We start from the raw sequence: 20406 nt of genomic DNA, 5'->3' as shown, positions 1-20406 counted from the left end.
CAGTGGACAGGAGATTGATGGACGCATTCCTTGCTGGAATTTCACAAAGGGATACTGTCTGGTGGAATGCAAGGCATCCCCATGACAGGTGGCAAGGACACAGCCCTTGATCTGATTTAACTGAGGCTGGAAGGTAAGAAAGCTCATGAGAACAGGAGGCCAGCTTGACCAGAGTTTGGATAACTGGCCACTTAGGATTCTAGAAGGGTCCTGATCAATCACTGAGGCCAGTGTTCTCAAGTTCCAGTTGAGGAAACTGAGACTCCCCCAGAGGGTCTGAGCCTAAGGTCAAAGCTGGGAACTCCAAGACTGCTGCACCTTCCACATCAAATCATTCCAGCTCTTTTAAGAGTCTGTTGCCTGTCAGCCACTGGGATGATGCGAGAAGCTCAGAAGAGATGAGTTCAGTCAAACCAAAAGATGCCTTCATCAACTAGGATCACTCCTAGACCAGGCACCTGGCGCCCCTTATTCTCATGAGAGCAGCTTCCTTAGGTGGGAGAGCAGATGCTCGCGGGGATTCTTACTGGGGTGCTTTCTTCTCTGCGGTAGCTTTGCCCTTCAGTTTTACCTTTCACTATGAGGAGAGTCTCGGTAGGAGTCAGGGGTTTCTCTGGCATGCCTGAGGAAGCTGTTACATTCACGAGGGCCTCCCAAGCCATTGAGACGTCCTCTCGGGCCCCCAGTGGGGCTGCTGTGCCTACTGTTTTCTACGGATGACATCACGATGACAGAGTGGCTTTCCGAAATGATGCTTTCCGTGTGTCCATTGCTCCAGCTACAGGGGAGTGTGAGAGGCAGAGAGAGGGAGAGTTTAAACTCTATGCACACACGGAAATGAAAGGAAGGGAAGTGACAAACCTTGTAAATGACTGATGTTTCACGCTGGGATTACTTGTCTCAGAATAGGACTGTCTATTAAGATGCTTGTGATGCATAGGATTGTGATTTAGGTTAGCTTTGCGAGGGTACACTTTATTTACATGTTCACCCATTCAACACACATTAAACAAATGCCATTTTGTATTAAATATTTTTAGAGTCTCTCTGTTCTTGAGCGTCTTAGATTAAGGATGCCCTGGTCTTATGTGCTCCATTTGGAAGTCTAGTGCTGCCCTTGACAGAACCCACTCAGATATCACCAGAGCATTTGAGAGTTTGAGGTTCAGCTAGGTAACCAGTTCTCATGTGATATCCCAGGGCAATCCAATCACTGGAAGAAGTTAACTTCTAAGTATTATATAGTATCTTAGATAAACTCTTTCCAGTATAGCAATTCATTGGAAAAGACCCTGATGCTACGGAAGACTGAAGGCAAAAGGAGAAGGGGGCACCAGAGGATGAGATGGTAAGATAGCAGCACTGACTCCATAGACATGACTTTGAGCAAACTCTGGGAGACAGTGGAGGACAGAGGAGCCTGGTGGGCTATCGTCCATGGAGTCACAAAGGGTTGGACAGGACTTAGTGACTGAATAACAATAATAGCAATTCCGGAAATGGTCAGGCATGAAAAAAGACAACCTCTAAAATGGGGAATAACAATACTGTAAGGTGGGTATTATTTCCCCTTGTTTTGGTGACAGAAAAGTTGAGGGTCAAATTCAAATAGCAATTAGTGGCAGAGTCAATTGGATGTCCAAAGCCTGTTTTTGTTCCAAATCATACACACTACTGTACCGCACTGCCTTCCAGGTACCTCCTGCTCCTTTTGTAGGCAGTGAGAACAATAGGGAACGTGTAAATATTCGTTCTTGGGGAAATGTCATGCAGCTTTTTATTCTCATACCTGTGACTGGGAGTCTGAGTGACAGTAGTGGAATGATGAGCTGTCGAAGTGTAGTGACTGGTGGAAAAAGACGTCTCCGCCTCTCTCTCAACAATATGCTCGCTAGAGATGACATTTTTAGATACGTATTGCTGGATAAACAAAGAGACACAACTTGAAGATTTAGGGAAGTCAAAATTCTAACAATGTCACATACACACACAAATCTAATACACATGCTTCGTAATAAGCTTTATTTCTCCAGTGGCTATATGGCAAAGCCTATCCTGGTTAGTATGATCTCTAAATTAGATAAACAGAATTCATGAAATTCTCTTTGGATATACACACACAATGTAGGTCCTACCATAACAACTACATTTTATCAGAGAAGACCTGTTTTTTCTCTTTCGTTTCCAACTGATAACGTGACTAGAATTCAATACAAACACCTTCACGGTACTTACTTTTGTAAGCTGTTGCAAGCACAGAAATGGTTTGTCTTATTTCAAATTTTAAGTTATTAGAAGAATTTTTAAAATAATCTCTATATTTTGAATCTACATTTCTCTTTCGATTTCCCAGCATCCATGTTGCTCTAATGATATCATTGAAATTTTTACCTCGTTGTCAATGGTAAGACTACCAAGGTTCCTGAGAGATTTGAAGAATTTATAACAGTGGTCAAGGTTATAAACCCTGACAAATCATACAATAGATAGAAGGTCTTATATTTGGTACATGCAGATTCTATTTTATTTTTCGCCACTAAATCACAGTAGTTATTATCACCTTTATTAGTAAGAGAGGGACATTTTAAAATTTTCTTTTAAACACTGGAAATGGCAACCCACTCCAGTGTTCCTGCCTGGAGAATCCCAGGGACGGGGGACCCTGATGGGCTGCCGTCTATGGGGTCGCCCAGAGTCAGACACGACTGAAGTGACTTAGCAGTAGCAGTAGCAGTATTTATACCAAATTGAGTTAAGTAATGGGAAAAGACATGCATAGGAATAGTCTTAGATGAAATAGGACACTGATGATCTGATAAGTTATGGGCTCTAAAAGGAGAAGGTGAAGTCGCTCAGTCGTGTCCGACTCTTTGCGACGTCATGGACTGTAGCCTACCAGCCTTCTCCGTCCATGGGATTCTCCAGGCAAGAATACTGGAGTGGGTTACCATTTCCTTCTCCAGGGGATCTTCCTGACCCAGGGATCGAACCCAGGTCTCCTGCATTGGAGGCAGACGCTTTAACCTCTGAGCCATCAGGGAAGCCTGGGGTCTAAAAGATGAATATATCAGTTTCATGAATATATTGGGATCTAAAAGAAACTGATATATTCATGGAAACAAACAAAAAAATACAATCTGAATTATACTTGAAACTCTAGCTGGTTATCTTAACCATAGAAAGGTTTATTCCATGTGGATCTTTGCTTTAAGGAAAAGATGGTGTTGTCGTATGTAATGAGCTATTTTTAGTCTGTATAACAAATGACTCTTGTTCCCTGGAAGGCAATGTAAGCTCAGTGAATCTAATGAAAATAATATTTAACAATTATACAACACTCACCAACTGCCACTGGGCTAATGGATTATGTGGATTATTTTTTTAATGCCCACTGGAACTTTCTGAAGTAGGTATTATTTTTATGATGAAGAAATGGGGGTTAGAAAAGTTAAAACTCACAATCACATAGCTTGAGCCATAACCAGGATTCAGGCAGTCATTCTGCTTCCTATATAACATACAACGTGACAGACTAAAGGTATGTCTATAGAGAATGTACTTAGCAACTGTGTAGAACATTCTAATGAACACACTGGTAGGGGGAGGAAAGGATGTTACTTCATCCTTTCCTTAACTACTTCACTGGTAGTGAAGGATGTTAATTTATCAGCACCTAACAGTCTTCTGACTTCCTGGTGGCTGAACTACTAGCAACCCTGAACTTGGGTCTTTTGATATATTTGCTCCACACAAAATTCATCTTTGACTATAAGATTGAAAATGCTACTGTCATATAATCTTCCAGCTCTGCTTATAAAAAGCCAATCATCTAAGGGAAATGAAAGCAAAACAAGAATGATGGTGAAGCAGGAAGAGTAATACTCCAGAACCAGGAAAGCTGAGTCCCGCTCTGCCCTGGCTCTTACAGTAAGTCCCCTACATAATTCATGTCAATGTATGGCAAAACCAATACAGTACTGTAAAGTAAAATAAAGTAAAAATAAAAATTAAAAAAAAAAAAAGAATCTTCAAGTTGCAAACTTTCAAAGATGTGAACATATTATAAACCTATTATAGTACTATATAGCCATTTGTGTTAGCTGGGTATGTAGGCTAATTTTGTTGGACTTACCAACAAACTGGATTTACAAATAAGAACTTGTTCGCATGGAACTTGTTTGTATGTAAAGGACTTACCCTATCTATAAAAAACCTAGGGGGAGTTTTGGAAAATGCTATCTAAAGACTCTCTGAATCTAATATTTAATGACTTCATTATATTTAAAAGCTAGATGATTGGTAAATTTAAAAAATGCATCTTTGAATGTTGAAGGATTTATTTCCTCCAGAGGGTTTGGTATCTTGTAGAAAGAGTCAAGGAATCAGAAGGTATTAAATTCTTCTGTTTTGGCTACTGAGAAGCAAGTCTGGTAATGCCCTTAACATTTTCCATGGCCTAATATCTCCCTTCTCAGAATCAGTAAATCATAAGGCGCCTCAAAATGCCTCTAATTTAAAAAAAAAAAAAAGGACTCTAGAGCCTTTAGCTCAGTTATCAGTGCTAATTAGTTATAGACTCAAGCAGCCTTCATTTCCCAAGTGTAAAAAAATAAAACATTTCCTTCTGATTCTTGTGTCATGAGTTTTATTATTTTTCTTTGTGTTTTTTTCTCTGCTCTTTCTTCCGGTTATGGCTTCCTTACAGAACAAACCCAACATTATTATTCCGACCCATTAATGAACACTTTATAAGAGGAAATGTGCTGGTTTTACAGTCACCAAATCCACTTTAAAAAATGTTCCCATTATTTTCTCTTGGCGAAACCTTGGCTTCCTGGAAGCCCTGGTGATTAATGGCAGCAGCTAAGAGACTAAGAGCTTTAGAAAATAAACTTCAAGGTGCCTGAACAGAGGAGAGATGCTGAACTTTCCCACTGGGCAGAGTCAACATACATTCACCAGCTGCACGTTCTCAGGGGGCGGATTGGGGTGGTGGGGCCCGTTGGCTACGTTCATCATGGTGTTTCTTTCAGACCGAAGGCTCTGCCGAAGCCGGTCATGAAGCTTTTTCCGTTGTTTCCTGGATAGGGAAAAATGGAGCACTGATTTATTTTTTTTCTAATTATTGACATTTTTCAGTACAGTCAGTTCTTTCTTCTACCAACACAACACTCAAGGCAGTGGACTGGTGGGGAGAGAGAGAGAGAGAGAGAGGGCACGCCACCCCATCTCAGAAGTGGAATCATCTGTTCTTAGCAAATAGATTGAAGAAGCCGGTGGGATTCTTACAGAAATTGAACTGGGCTGCTGAGAGATAAGGAAAAAACAGTGGAGAAGACAAGATAAGCCAAGTTGAGCTTTGGCTAAAACTCAGACTTTCATAATCACTCCATCTTTGCCCAAGTCTTACAGATGGTCATGTGTCTTAGGCTACAATTCATGCTGTGCAATTGATAAGGCTGATTTCATTTATAGTTTTGCCTGTGTGTCTTTCAAGAAAATGGAGTTACTTTTGAATCTGTGTATCATAGTGTGTGTATGTGAGTGAAAATGTGTACATCTTTTGCCAGAAGATTTTGGCACAATTATAACATGATCCTATTCTAGTACATTTTTGTACTAGGTAATGAATATTCAAATATTGAGACTGAATCTAGTAAGACTCATAAGACGGATTCCATGAAGGTTTATTTTTCTCTGTCGCTTGCTCAATTCTGGCAACACGCTACATCCCAGGACATTAAGGAAATGCCATCCATGTCCTTGTTTCTATGGCATAAATGCAGATTGTCTGTTTCTCAATTCAGATCATAATAATATTCCCATGACTAGTTTTGGCATGAGAGTTTATGTGATGAAACGACAAAGTAAAATAAAACTGTGAATAGCATTATTTCAAAGTAGAAGTTCTACATACGATACAAAAGTGAAAGGAATTCATATCATATGATAATTGTATTTGTTAACAAGGACCCAGCTTCAACAACCAACAAAGTGAACACAAATCTATTTTCATCTTTTCTCTTTTATTCTTTCAAAGCAAGTTTTGCTTGCTTCTCCTCCCGTGAGAGTCCTTTTGTACATCTCACACTGTGGGAGAATTTGAACTGGTAACCTAACTAGATGCAACTGAAAACTCCATCATGGTTTTTAAAAATGCCTGCCTTTCAAACGCCACCAAACGCCTCCATTGTCCCCTATGTCTGAGTGCAGATTGGACGTGTCCTCAGAGTTGAGGTGACAAGCTCACTTGTGGTACCCACCACACTCCTTTCAGGAGGGACCCATATCCACAGACACCCGCATGGGTACCTATGCAACCCTGTCCCTCCAACCCTTTTCTTGGGTCACGGGACTGTGGTCAATGAACAAAAGTCTGAACACTTTCACACAAATAGGCAAAGCTTTCTAATGCCTGTGGTTAGGAAGGTCCTCGGAATGGGTTATTTGGGACCAAAAATAAGGAGGAAATCCCCCTGCCCCTTCCAGGACAAGGCTGTGGAGCCTGGTTTCTGCATAGCCTTTGCCACCCGGGCTGCCTGTGAGCTCAGGGGGAAGGAGGCCGGGGAGGTGTTTACTTGGTTTTGCAGTAGGCCACCACACACATGATGCCAACCACGAGCAGGGCGATGCAGATGCCGGTGATGGTGAGCACTCTCTTCTGGTAGAGCTCCTCCGCTTCTGGAAAGGGATGAGAACAGACGTCAGCGAGGCTAGCTCCCTGACCCTCACCCGGACTTACAGCTGAAGAGCTGGCATTGTCCATGTTCACAAGAAAATACACACGGGACAACTCATTCCTTTGGCAAATAAGACGTAAGGTGCAGCACGCTCTGCACCACATTTTGAGCATAAAGCTGCAAAGCCCACTGGAGGGCCATTTATAATTTAAAAAATACGATCTATTCAATGACTCTAATGTTAAGCCATAGATGCGTACTAAACTGACAAACCATAAACGTTAATGGTAAAATAACGATTTCGGTTAAAACTGTAGATTTTATTAAAAAAAAACAAAAACAACTCTTGCAAAGACAACAGGAATTGATGCCAATAAAAGGAGCTGGCATTGGCACCACTGGGACCCTCCCCTTCCGCCTTCTTCCCAGCCTCCTGTCCCCTCCCCTCCCCCACCCCAAGCCTTTTTTGATTTCCCAGCTAGTTCCTATTCCCGTGGTCTTTACAAAGAACCACTTTTAACTTAAAACAAAAGAAAAAAAAAAAAGAAAAGACAACTCAAAGACATTTGCAAACATGAGCTTGACTTGTAGTTAGAAACAAAACTGAGGCAGGATTCCTATGATTTAATAGGAAAATGGGGACAGAAGCAGCAGGACATGGAGTAGCTTGGCACTGTATCAGAGAAACTCCAGTAAGATGGGTGGGATAGTCCTGGGCCACGAGGAAGACTTGCCCTTTGAGGAACAGTTATTACGACTTCACCAGTTGTACTTAGAGATCTAATTTATGACATTACAAAACCACTGGCACAAATGATATAAGATTTGGAATAGATTGTACCTTCCTGCACTGGACAAGTTGGCAAATTAACTAATGTCGGTTGCACCAGGGAGGTGGGATGTTTAGAAATTTCAGATGAAGGTACTACTATACTCCCACTGCAACCAGTTTCTGATTCATGGAAGGTTTTCGATTTGCAAATCAGCTTTGGAGGGGGATAAATTGCTATAGAACGGGAGTCAGGTTCTTAATAAGATTGGCTGATTTAATGGTGAACCTGATCCTCTTAGGAACGAAGCTTCCAACCAGTCTGGTCACACTCACTGGGAAATATTCACAAGTTCAATGAGAAAGAGAAATTAACCAGTGCATAATAAGCAGTCTAAGCTGCATTTGCTATTCTGATTAACACGCTGGTCAAGAACTGGGAAATATTTTACCAATGAAGGTCTCTTATCTGGATATCAACATGGAGCCTTATAGAACAATTTCAATTTACATTCTCTGTCTCAGCAGCCACAGTTTTTTTTTGTTTTTTTCTTTTTCCCTCTACTGAGAGAGGGCAAGTTGCCGGAAGTCTTCTTGAAATGAAAAAAGGTGCAATGCCATTTCTATGATACAGCAGACTTTATCATTAAACAAAAACATTTCCTACAAGCCAAGCCCATGGTAATCAAATTCCAGTTAACAGGTCAGGAACATTGTCAAATCAAATTAATAAGATCACTGATTATTAACAGGAGGAGGAGGAGGAGAAAATAGTCAGTGGGTAAAAAAAAAGACCAGAATGCTGCAGAGATTATACGAAAACAAACAGAAAGGGTTGGAAGAGGAAAAGAAAGCAAACCGAGAGGACAGACTGACAGAATGACGGAGAGAGGGAGGAAGCCAGGTAGGAGGGAAAAACGAGGTTAAAGAGTGAAGGAGCCATCTGAGGTTCCTGGCACAGCATGCCTGATACTAGGGGAGGAAAAATAAATACATAAAAGAAAACCAGAGGGAGGAAGTGCTGGGGTGGGAAGCAAGGTGGATATAGATTTGGAAGGGTTATCCCATACAGCATAACTCCTAACCTAGGCTGGCGGTCACGTGGCAGCCACAATTAGAAAGCAAAGCAGCTGGTGCATTGCGGGGGCGACAACGGACCAGGAGACAGACAGCCCTGCCACTTTATTTCTGTGCCGCGTAAGTCAAATGAGGACGTGACGTGTGGATGCTTGTATGTTAATTGCTAGTGTCTGCTGCCTCCCTTCCCCTAGAGTCACAGGACGGGGAATTCAATTTCATAAGGTGTTAATCTGTGAGCTGATGTGGCTGGAACGGGCACCTGGATGATTTTAGCACTAAGTCTAAACAGCAAAGGCATCACCCCACTGGTCCTTCTCTGGGGGAAGCAGAACACAGAGCAGGAATCTTTTGTTTGGGATGAACTAGTTAAGAATCCTGTTTAGAAAGTGCCTAGAAAGTGAAGATCCTACTGTACTTCTTTTACTTACTCTATTTTTCCTTCTTTTCAAACAGCAAGCACTGGTAGTGCTTCCATCTTCCAATTCTATCTTTAGAAAAACCTGGGAAACTGCTTCCCCAAACTGCAAAAAGAGGACCTATCCAAGGGTTAAAAGTGGGGAAGGCATCGTGCCGTCTTTTGCAAGTTTTTTGGTGGTTGTTAATTCTAATAGACTGACTAGGCTTCGTGAAGAAATGGCATATAATGACTTGCTCATTCTCCCCCGGTTATGTCAGCAGATGACACTTCCCAGGAAAATCAATCATGGAACTGGAAAGGCAGCCTAGTCAAGGCCAAAGGGCAAAACAAAAGTGCTAAGATGAGCCAGTTGAAACCAAGTCCCCTAGAGCATAGATGTGGCTTAGGACTCTATACTCACATCAGGATGGCCTGAATGCATTAAATATTTTCCATTTAAGTTTCTATCAGATCTTTCAATGGTTCCCTAAATCAGGTGACCCTCACAATATAAATATGTTCAAGGAGAAATACTTGGTGGACAATAATATAAAAAATGCTTTAAAAAAAAAAAACATTTTTCTCCCTTATTTTTCCCCTGTGTTACAGGGTCAACTGGACAAGAGCAAATTAGAGACAGTGTTGAAAAAAAGAATCCATCAGTCCTGTTGGTGGATCTGCCTTAATTAGTTGAAACACTTCTAAGCCTTTACGGTTTGGCTGGATGCATTAAATGAATCAGATCAAGCATGTTTTTCAGACTGATCTGGCCAGGCCGAGAGACAGAAGCCTTGGCCGTTACAATCAGCCTGTAAGGTCTGATTTTCCTTAAGGATGGAACGTTCTGGCTGGCTGGAACCTCTGGAAGCTTTTCCTGTAAGAGGTGTGTGGGTATCAGCTCAGGGTGCCTTTACTAAACACTTCAGGTCTTACGGAGGGAGGTCATGTATCTGAAAAAGCCATCACCCTACTTCATTGTTTGGGAAAATAAATATTAAATTTAATAATTAGACCCTAAAGTGATAACACTGGAAGGATGCTGTTAGGGAGAAGAGAGGAGGTGACGGTGGGATTTTTTTTTTCTTCCTTTCAGGTAAGGCCAATATGCCTTTTGAGAAGTGGGATAAATTTCATCCCGAGGCAAGTAACCTGAATAGATAACGCCCCTCAAATAGACCACCTGACACCCGTGGGATGTTGGTGGGGCTTTTTGTACTCCTTATTCTCGAGTGATGTTCTCTGATGTGCAAAGGACCAGTTACACGAATGTAGGGCTTTCCCCATCACATGAATAGTTTTCTCTTGGAATTTTTTTCTGGGGGGAGGGGAATGTGCAAGTAATTGAGTTTCTATCCCTGGAAACTGATAGCTTGCAACAGCCTCATTTTCCACAGATTATGTAAAGTACATTAGGTGTAGACTGTGATGTTATCATTGAAAAGAAAGCAACAGCTATAAGATGCTTTTGTTGCATGATGTCACTGACACTAGCTGAATGGAGGCCAGACAGTCCTTTATCAAGGACATTGCTTTATTGACTGATACGCACTTCCAGCGCTGTAGCATTCAGGAAGCCTGGGGACCTGCACTGCAGAGCCTCTGGGAGGACAAAATGGCTTCCCCTTCCTGCCAAGCTTGGCTTTTCTCCCAACTATCTAGGATGTTGTCTAGTTGCTAAGTCATATCCAACTCTGCAACCCCACGGACTGTAGCCCACCAGGCTCCTCTTTCCATGGGATTTCCAAGGCAAGAATACTGGAGTGGGTGGCCATTTCCTTCTCCAGGGGATCTTTCCAACCCAGGGATAGAACTTGAGTTTCCTGCATTGGCAGGTGGATTCTTTACTGCTGAGCCACTGACGAACAGTATGAAAATTTGTGTTTGATTACTTGGGATATGGTGACTCAAATTTAATTCTATTAGTGCTAGAATTTCCATCTACAATAGCATAGCGTATTTTGTTGTTTTTTATTTCCTTGCTCATAAGATAATGAAGCTGACTAGTGCAGTGCTTGTATATATCTCCAGAAAACTAAGAGTAATCCATGTCTGAAAGTGAAAAGTGAAAGTTGCTCAGCCATATACAGTCCATGGGATTCTCCAGGCCAGAATACTGAAGTGGGTAGCCTTTCTCTTCTCCAGGGGATCTTTCCAACCCAGGAATTGAACTGGGGTCTCCTGCATTGCAGGCAGATTCTTTACCACCTGAGCTATCAGGGAATGTATGTAATATTATGCTGCAGTGTAAGAGCTTTCTATGTTACAATATGAATAGATGATTTTTACATTGTACGTAAAGCTGCGATTCATGGGGTCGCAAAGAGTCGGACACGACTGAGCGACTGAACTGAACTGAACTGAAAGCTCCCATTAGCCGAAAATGCGGAGTGTTCTTAAGTTGGTGTATGTGAAGCTTCTTTTGTTCTCAGGCCCCTGGCTTGGTTCCTCCTAAAGCCTTATGAATCACTTCAACTTACCCAGCTTTGGAATAACAGCATGGTCAGCTCTGATCAGTGGGTCAAGGAACATGGGATGTGTGTGAACTGTACCAAGTAAGGCGATTTTCAACTCTAAGTGAAAGTTTTGAGTCTAAAAGCTGCTGCCCTCAGTACCTCGACGGTAAACTAACCATAGATTGAAAGCAAAGAAATCATTGTTATAGCTGTATGATCCCTTCTAAAGAGAAAGGAAATTAGTTAGGAACTGAAAGGTAAGAGTAGACAGGGGGGAAATATAAAGGTTTCAGCTCATAGGCTCTAAATTCTGCAGGCTAAAAGGAATGATGATTGGTCCATACCCATAAATTCAATCCCAAGATGCTCTGCCAATGCAGAAAGTTGACAAAAAAAAAAAAAAAAAGAAAGAAAGGGAAAAAGTTTCAGAAAAGAGCAATACACTGCACTCCAAAACACATTACACACGACTTACGGCTCTGTGCGTGCACATGGAACAAACAAATGGCGGATGGTTAAGGAAGCAGTGCTCAGGTACGCCCCTACGAGTCCACAGAGGGAACTTCTCTTTCAAGAGGTGTGCAAATTTCAGCACTGTCTTTATTAACCCTTAAAAGACCTTACTGAGGGAGAAGTGAATGGCTGACCCCTCCTCTATGCTATGCATTATCTGGGAATCGAAAGACCGGATTTATCATCAGAGATGGCATTTGGTATCATTTCACCCTTCTGCTTTCAAAAGGCAGGCGTGGAGTTCCAGGGAGGTGAAGTCATTTTACCCAAAGGCAGAGAGTGGCAGAGCAGGGAGGTGAAGCCAAGAGGAGCAATTAGGTTGGAAATTTTTGTCCCATTAGATTGCTCATTTTCACTGTTTGGGGCTAGCTATGCTCTAATATTTCCTGTTGTATTACTTACTTATCTTTAAACTATTTCCTTTCCCCCCAAATCTTCCACTCTCTCCATCATTGGTATGACATGGAGAACACTTCTGCTTAAAAAAGCCAGCCAGGGCACTGAGGCAACCGGGAGCCTGCTTCCAGTTTTCTGTATCATCTCTGTGTGGCATAGGATAGCAGTGACTCCCTCACTTTTTCAAATGGTTAAAAAAAAAAAGGAGGCAGGGGGAGGATGCAACTCCTGGGTTTTTTGGTTAATTTTAATTTAGCACTTCCTCAAATCACAAAGAGCCAATTAGATGGGCACTTCCCAGCGCTGAGCCCTGATGCCCAGATGATAGCTGATGGCCACAGGCACCCAGCAGGCCTTCAGAGCTACCCAGGGGAGAGGGCTGGAAGCTGTGCGCCCCCAGCCCACAGTCCTAGCACACCTGACTGAGGACACATCAGAACTGCAGGCCTGGCAGGACCTGCACAGACTCAAGTGGAAAAGTGGGGAAAATCAGGCAAATGAAAAAAAAAAAACCCAAACACAAAAAACAAAAAAACCAATCAAGAAATGACGCTTTCCATTCTTAAAACAAAAAACTGTTAACCACATGTCATCATCTGGGGCCCTTCCGAACTCCCGTATGTGTGTGGGGGGTGGAAAGGCAGGATGAAAACAGAGGGGTTCTGTGGTCTGTATTTCTTTTCCTTGGTCACTGACTAGAGAGATACCAGGACAGTCCCCGAATCTGACAAGGCATCTCTTCAGTTTGAAAGCACATGCTGGAGGGGTACTTCTTTTCCAAAACAGTTTGGACATGAACAGATCTCCTCATAGAGAGATTGTGTTTGGAGTCATCCTGGTTTCAGGTCCTTTCTCTGCCATTTACCTGTTCAATGACTTTGGACAAGTTCATTTCTCATTGACAAAATGCTTATGGTATTGACACAGGCCTCACAGGGTGACCCTGTGAAATAAAGGAGACGTGAAGTGTGTTGGCCAACAGCAGAGGGGTTTAACAGCTTGGCGGACAGGTGTATCTGGAGATTTACTTTGGGCCACTGATCGCAGGCATGCAGGCTTAGTTTTGACTAATTTCCGGGCCCTCAAAACTCTGACAGCCTCTGTGATATATCAAGAATTTATATTAAAAAAAAAAAAACAAAAAAAAAAACTTGCCACCTCTTACGGAAATGAAGTTTCCCAGATTTTATATATATGTATGTATAATATGTATGTATAAATACATATCAAATAGTACACTGACTAACAATGATAAAGAGGCACTTTATATAATAGAATTTTCTTTGCCTTAAGTCCAGGGTACTCAGGCAAATCAGGTACATTTTTCATAAATTTAAAGAAAGAGGCTGTAGAGTGACTTTGGTTTGCACCGTGTTCACAGCAAAATTAACAGTTTTTTCCAGTCCAAATTTCTCTTGCCTCTGTGCAACACTGAATTGGACAAATTGCCATTTTCCCTCAAGTTGTTTCTTCCATATAAACTTCAGAACATCAAGGTACCACAATTCGTTTTCTGAGGAAGTGATAATAAATTTCCTTACACGTTTTCATGAGCAACTGACTCAATTTTTCTCCCTACAACCCCCTATGTGTCTTGCCTTTTCCTCCTACATCAGTAACAATTTAAGGGTTAAAATCAACAGATGACTACAGAAACTCTTTCCAGAGAAGAGAATCATGATTCCATGCCTACATGAACACTGCTAATTATCTATATTAGTTGCATAGAAAGCTTGGTTAAGTCTTCAATAAAATTAGTAGCATGCTCATGCATATATATTACTGTATTTACAGTTTTATAGGTAAGTTGGTGAGCCTAACTCTAATTTCATTTCATGGGAAGTCATTCATATCAGGCAGCTCCAATTTCAAATAATTCAAAGGGAAATTGGTACTTAAAATTGTACTCTCTTCTGCCCATAAGCCCTAACAAGGAAACACACAGAGGGAAGCATGCATCAATCACCCAAGTCCTGGAGCAAACACTACTGTGATTTATTTGACTATTGGTGGCTACATTTCTTTCATTGTGAGTCAAGAAAAGCAGAATACACAAATACTTTTCATTTTCTGAAGAGCTTATTACTTTCTATCTGTTCTATTTAATCTAATGTTGGCTTAGGCTTATTACATATCATATGTTTCCTATTGAACATCTGCCTAGCCACTCCATTTTTCAAATTAAATTAATAATTCAAAAACACGAAGGTTACTGTAAACAATTTAGCTTCCTTTTCTACATGTGATTTCCTGCTGTGCAGTAAGCAATATAAAAAATTAATTTAAATCTGAGTCTTTAGAAACTATTAAGTACTGACTCACTAATCTTTTGCTGTAGGATTTCATAATTGTTTGAAGAAAACTGATTAACCTGTAGGTTAATTTAAATTTTCAATTGCCTTAGAGAAAAGAACAAGAAAACTTCTTGAAAAGTTGAAATTGTCCATACATGCAATTATAATTTCTGTTAACATTTGAAGACATTCTTGGGTTTTCTTAAGCAAGTAATCTCAAAGAGGTATGTGTCCTCTTGACTTTTGCCCCCCTGAGGATTCTAGAGGAGTCCTGTCAATGTCATTTCTAAATGGGACCAATTTAGCCACTGACTTCTAATTTTCAACTTACCTTTACAATAGGAGATGCTTTTTTTTTTTCATATATACCAATCCATATTGCCACTGAACCCTTTGAAATGCAATAGGAAACTCCTTTCTTCCAAGTTTACATATGCCATGAGCAAGTATGTTCATAAAAACACACACAGTGAAATCTCACTAATGCTTAGCTGGAGTTAATAATTCTGTTATAGGTTGAGGTGTCTTTATTCTACTTTCAGCAAGATGCGCATGTTTGATAAAGAAACTAACAACTTCAGTGAATTTTAAAAACATTTGGAAAAATCAACACAAATAATTTAGGCACTAGTAACCTATGAATCAAAAATACTTTTAAGGCTGTCTGAGTTTACTCATTCTGAGGATATGCCTATAAGCTCTAAAATTGTACTCTTTTAAAATAGTCTATACTTTGGGCTATTCTAGAATTACTTCCTATTAGATGTTAGTTTATATATGACCTATTTGCTCCATACTGCTTGAAACTATTGAAGCTGTGTGTTTTTTCCTATTGTCTATAAATTGATTATTGATTGTTTGTATACACAAACACAGACACACATGCACCTCTCCCACACACAACACACACACAATGATGAAAACAATCCTTTTAAGCAGGAACTCTGTGTTGAGAGGGGTGAAACCTAACGCTTACTAACCTCAACAATATTTTCCAAGAAAGTATTATAAATGTTTTATTTCAAGGCAAATGGCTTCCTTCAAGAAAGCCCTATAAAAGATACATGTGTTCCTTTCTTTTATATTTTAAATCAGTTTTTATAAATCAATACATGTCCCATAGGACACCCTGACCAGAAAAATTGAATTAAATCCTAATAATGTAAGTTATGTGTTTAGAAGCATTTAAAAAATTGTATGTTCTTTTACAATGTGATTCATCAACTGAAAATGTGGTTTGGTAAGTTGAACAATGTGTCTCTCTGAAGCTGGGGAATATTTTTTCTTTTAAAATGTATGATATGCATTTCAAACTTTATGAACAAAAATAAGTAAATTTTAAACTTTACCAAGATGGCAACACTTTTTAGCTTTTGTGTAGCTTTCATTACTAGTTGAACATAAAGTTCTTAGAGCAGCAAATATTTATTTCCCTGCCTTCGATGTGAAGGTTTGTGGAAGTAAAAACTGAGAATCTAAGACATGGAAGTTAGAAAATTAACTCTGGGCAAGACAATTTTGGAAAGCAGTTTCTGAATGGAAGCTCTTGCTGTTCCAGACACGAGGCAGGACTGATGCACAGTCATTACAGACTTTGTTTATAAATGTGCTTCCTATCTATCTTTGTTAAATCAGGTTAAATCTGAATGCTGTTTTCCTGGACATCTTCCAAAAGTGCCACTGAAAGCTTACTAAAGAATTTATTCAAGGAATCACATTCTGATTAAAATACATAATGGCTATTTTTAAATTATATCTTATGAAAGAGAGTATGGTCTAAAAGAGAAATTGAGAACATTTTTTCAGGTTCTTCTGTCAGATCTCACTGCATCATTATTTTGGAAAATGCCTTCATTTTTACAATGCTTTCAGTGCACAATGATATTCCAAAAATTTAAGTACAATACACATGTTCAGAATTTTCATTAAAGTTTAAAATATAATTGTACTGAATTTATACAGTCACAGGGATTTGTAAATCCATGTCATTTGAATACAAACATTTCTAAAAGGAATGGCTGTATTAAGTAAAATTTTATTATTTACCTTCTGTTTTTATGTTCCATCTTATCTACCTTTATAACAAAAATCTATAGCTATAGAGAGAACAGTTCTGTCCAGTAAAAGCATTTTATTTAAAGGTTTTGAATAAAGAGGAGACTGTGTTTAAAAATTTGGCAATGCCAATTTATCACTTTTTCACAGCAAAAAATGGTCTGTAACGTGATTTTTGATATGCAGCTTTTGTAAATACATCAGAAGTACCACTCACTAAAAAACTGATGGAATAGCATGGGTCCAATCTCCTCATAATGCATATGAAATTTCTTTTTTTGATAGAATTTATTCTTCCATGACTGTTAACATGAGAAACGGAATGTTATTCTTTGCATGACTACAAATAAGGGTCAAATCTCATTCTTTTAGGGCCCCCAAATGACCAATTTCTATCACTGTTTCTTGCGTTACATGAATTTATACCACAATACACTATGTGAAATATTTTGGGGGGTAAGCAGTTGACAAGCCGAATCAGAGGCTGACAAATCCATTATAATGCTTTTGTAAATAAAATCTAATAGCACACGGCCATACTTATGAATTGCTTTTGTGCTCCACAGGCTGAGTTTTCTGTGGTTATGACAGTAATGGTATAGTCTGCAAATGCAAAAGCGTTTACTATCTGATCTAAATTTACAGAAAAAAAAATTGTCACTCTTGATCTACATGGATAACTACATGGAATCTATTTTTAAAATTATGCTTTGAAAGTTCCAGAATTAAAAGCTAAAGTCCTTGTTCACAAAAGAAGGACAGATACATAGTTTAGTTATCCATGCAGTTATATATAATGTAAACGGTCTTTTAGGAATGTTCAAAACTTCATGAAGCCAAAGAAATCCATCAGAATTTCCCGGTCCTCATTTTAAAAGTATACATCTAGCAGTGAACTGTGATATTTCATAGTAACTAATAAATATTAAAAAAAAACCAACTTTTTCCTAAAATTATTATTGAGAGTAGAATACCATAAATAAGTGATTTAACAATTCATCTAAAAATCATTTAGACTTGAATCCCTTATTTCCTAAACAAGGTCAAATAGAAGCCAGGCTATCTCCTTTACTGTGAAATGTTTGCTTTTAATTTTCCTATTCAGTGCTTTTTTTTTTTTAATGCAAACTGTTTGGTTAATGAAGAGAAACATCTGAACTCTTTTTATTCTGTTTATTTGTCGGAAAGAACACATTCTGAACCGAAGCGAACTTACCATCATTTCAAGTGTGTACTGGTTACAACTTAGCACACCTCCTTTTCAAGGATGGGGTCATTTTATAAAGAAAATGGACTGTTCTGTGGAATGATTTTTATTTTCTCAATAAAAGTGAGACTTTTCAAGGCCTTTATTGTCATTGCACTGGGTGAGAGAGACTATCACGTTGTATCACAGTAATTCAAGATCAATTTCAGAAACACTGGAGCCTCACGCACCTATGAGTAGCTCAGAGCCCACTAGTCACGAACAGAGGAAGTCATACATTTGCTTGTGTTAATGTTCTCATGCGACAGGCAGAGGCAGTCAATGTTAGACCTGGTAAAACGCATCTAGCTCTAGGTGGAATCTGAGGGGAGATGCGGCAACAAGAAAGCAGCACCAACTGAGCATGCTCCTATTCAGGCAGAGACAGAAAGGGAGTGGACGTACTGTAGAAGCTGGCCATTACGTAGTTTTGGCAGCGATCACCAGTAAACTCATTTGGGCACCTGAGAGAAGAAACAAAAAAACAATGGTAGAAAAAAAACAGAGAAAAAAGAGAAGAGGTGAATATATGCTAGAAAGAAGCTCCTTCAGTGTCATTTGACTGAACTTGGTGAGTTCACTCTCAGGAACTGAGTCTTCATCCTCATCATGGCTTTTAGACTCTGGCAGTTCCCCCAGTGGGATAAAAATTTGGATAAACATGATAGAAAGATCCCAGCATTTTAAGTGACCGTGTTCTCTCAAACGGGGCCACTTAAAATGAAAGCTGGATGTTTTTCTTCAACTAGGTTTTCTGCTTGGTAGTGTTGGTCCAACGCACTGGAAGGAGAGGAGTTTTGGTGGGCCCGCCCGCCATGATTGCCAGCGTCATGGACCATCCAGATGGGTTTTATGAAATTGATGACCTTTGTGGTTTGTTGCGGAGACATACCTAGACAATATCGCATTGAATGGGTTTCTGCCCTGAGTGGGTTAACCATGATTAGAACAAAAGGAATCAGTCACAACTGAGCTGTAAAGGCACCAAGCGGTAGCGATTGTTGCTGTAGTTTGGGGGAGAGAGCAAATTTCAGATTATTTTAACATACTTTCTTGGGTTTGGACTTTCATGGGCACATTCTCAGTACATCTCGCTCCAGTGAATCCAGGTTGGCACCTAGAGGGTAAAAATGTAATAAGCAATCGAACGCTATAGACACTGAACTTTCAGACTGGCAATTTTCCTCCTATGGAGTATGGAGAGTCCTACAAATGACCTGGTGGCTGAACAACATAAAGAAAAGAAGACAAAACATTTAGAAAACCATGTCCCATGAAAACTGTGGGGTATATATTTCTGTTGTTTGCTTCAGTTTTTGTAAAATCAGTTAACTGAAATTTAACTAGTGTGAGGCTGAAAGGTTGAAAGGGCTTGGCAAGGTATGGGCAGATAAGTCATTATCTCTTGGGCATTTCTGAATTTGTCAATGATCAACTGACGTTGAAGCACTGATTTTGGTAAGAGCTTATATGGTTCCATCCATCATCACTTACCATTTAAATAATTCTGAGTTTTTTCTTTTGTAGACATAATTTTGTACTTCATTTCATTTTGCTGTTGTTTGGTTGTTAAGTCATGCCTGCCTCTGAGACCCCATGGACTGTAGTCTGCCAGGCTCCTCTGTCACTGGTATCTTTGAAATCATCAAATTACAATAGGAATAAAGAACTTTCACACTCTAATGATTACTGACGAGAAAAATGACATCCTCCTTTTTTTAAAAGATAATACAAAGTAGGTCTTATTTTTAATGGTGTAAAAAATCTATAAAGAGGCAGAGTTTTAGTAGTACAAATTTCACTTCATGCAATTATCCCAAATCAAATACATTTAAAAAATTTAAGCAGTTATTCTTCTACTGAAGTATTTACTGAAAATCATTTTGCATTTAAGGTAAACTGCTTTGAAACTGTATAAAATTTACACTTTACTCACTCACATTTGCCTATCAAAATTCCAGAATCTTGGTAGAATATTGTTCTCAAGGTCTTGGGATGGGGCTGTACCTAGAGATGGAAGTCCTTTAAAACTGCTCTTTTTGTTGTTGTAACTCCAGTAACTAAAGCATTTCAGAATGGATTCATTTTACCCCAAATATCATACTCAAAGAAACAGGGTCATCAAAAAGTTCCAGGACACAAATATACTTCTTACAGGTACCCCACACTGATAGCCAGATTATTATCAATAGTTCATCTAGACCATAAATGTCATGCATGATTTCTTTCCCAGAATAAATAAAAATAAACACCACCTTTTTGGCATCAAAGAGATGTGAATAAAACTATTCATTTTTGCTAATATCAGGTTGATTTTTTTTTCATCCCCCTTAAAGCCAAATTCAATGTCAAAAAAACATTCTCAAGTGATTTGGTATATCTGCTTCACTAATTTCACGAAGAATGGCTTGTAAGAATAAATACTAACAGTTCCATATTTTCAGCCCTGTGAGTACTTGTGTCAATAAAGTATAATTATGGTCATTAATAATAATATCAATAAGCTTAACGACAAACATCTTA

At 39.5% G+C, this 20406-nt stretch overlaps 1 protein-coding gene and 1 non-coding gene across 21 annotated transcripts in view; both read right to left on the bottom strand.

The window, feature by feature from the left end:
• NRG1 (neuregulin 1) overlaps window positions 1–20406 on the bottom strand; it is a 232663-nt gene that overhangs the window by 2875 nt on the left and 209382 nt on the right. For 9 of the 20 annotated variants that reach the window (XM_069572868.1, XM_069572865.1, XM_069572856.1 and 6 more), the window contains 5 exons: window positions 18933–19000; window positions 6579–6681; window positions 4954–5080; window positions 1790–1920; window positions 572–778 (listed from right to left, as the gene is read on the bottom strand). In XM_069572868.1, the coding sequence (XP_069428969.1) occupies window positions 572–778; window positions 1790–1920; window positions 4954–5080; window positions 6579–6681; window positions 18933–19000 (636 nt within the window). Of the gene's footprint in view, window positions 1–571; window positions 779–1789; window positions 1921–4953; window positions 5081–6578; window positions 6682–17729; window positions 18348–18932; window positions 19001–20406 lie in introns of those variants that run through there. The other 11 variants (XM_069572866.1, XM_069572857.1, XM_069572862.1 and 8 more) reach the window with 4 other exon arrangements.
• Window positions 2969–3041, bottom strand: TRNAW-CCA (transfer RNA tryptophan (anticodon CCA)). Its single transcript has one exon. It is a non-coding gene; the product is annotated as a tRNA-Trp (tRNA).

The sequence above is a fragment of the Ovis canadensis genome, chromosome 26, assembly GCF_042477335.2.
Source record: "Ovis canadensis isolate MfBH-ARS-UI-01 breed Bighorn chromosome 26, ARS-UI_OviCan_v2, whole genome shotgun sequence".
Lineage (NCBI taxonomy): Eukaryota > Metazoa > Chordata > Mammalia > Artiodactyla > Bovidae > Ovis > Ovis canadensis.
Note: the sequence above shows the minus strand (reverse complement) of the source record. Positions and strands in the feature narration are given on the sequence as shown.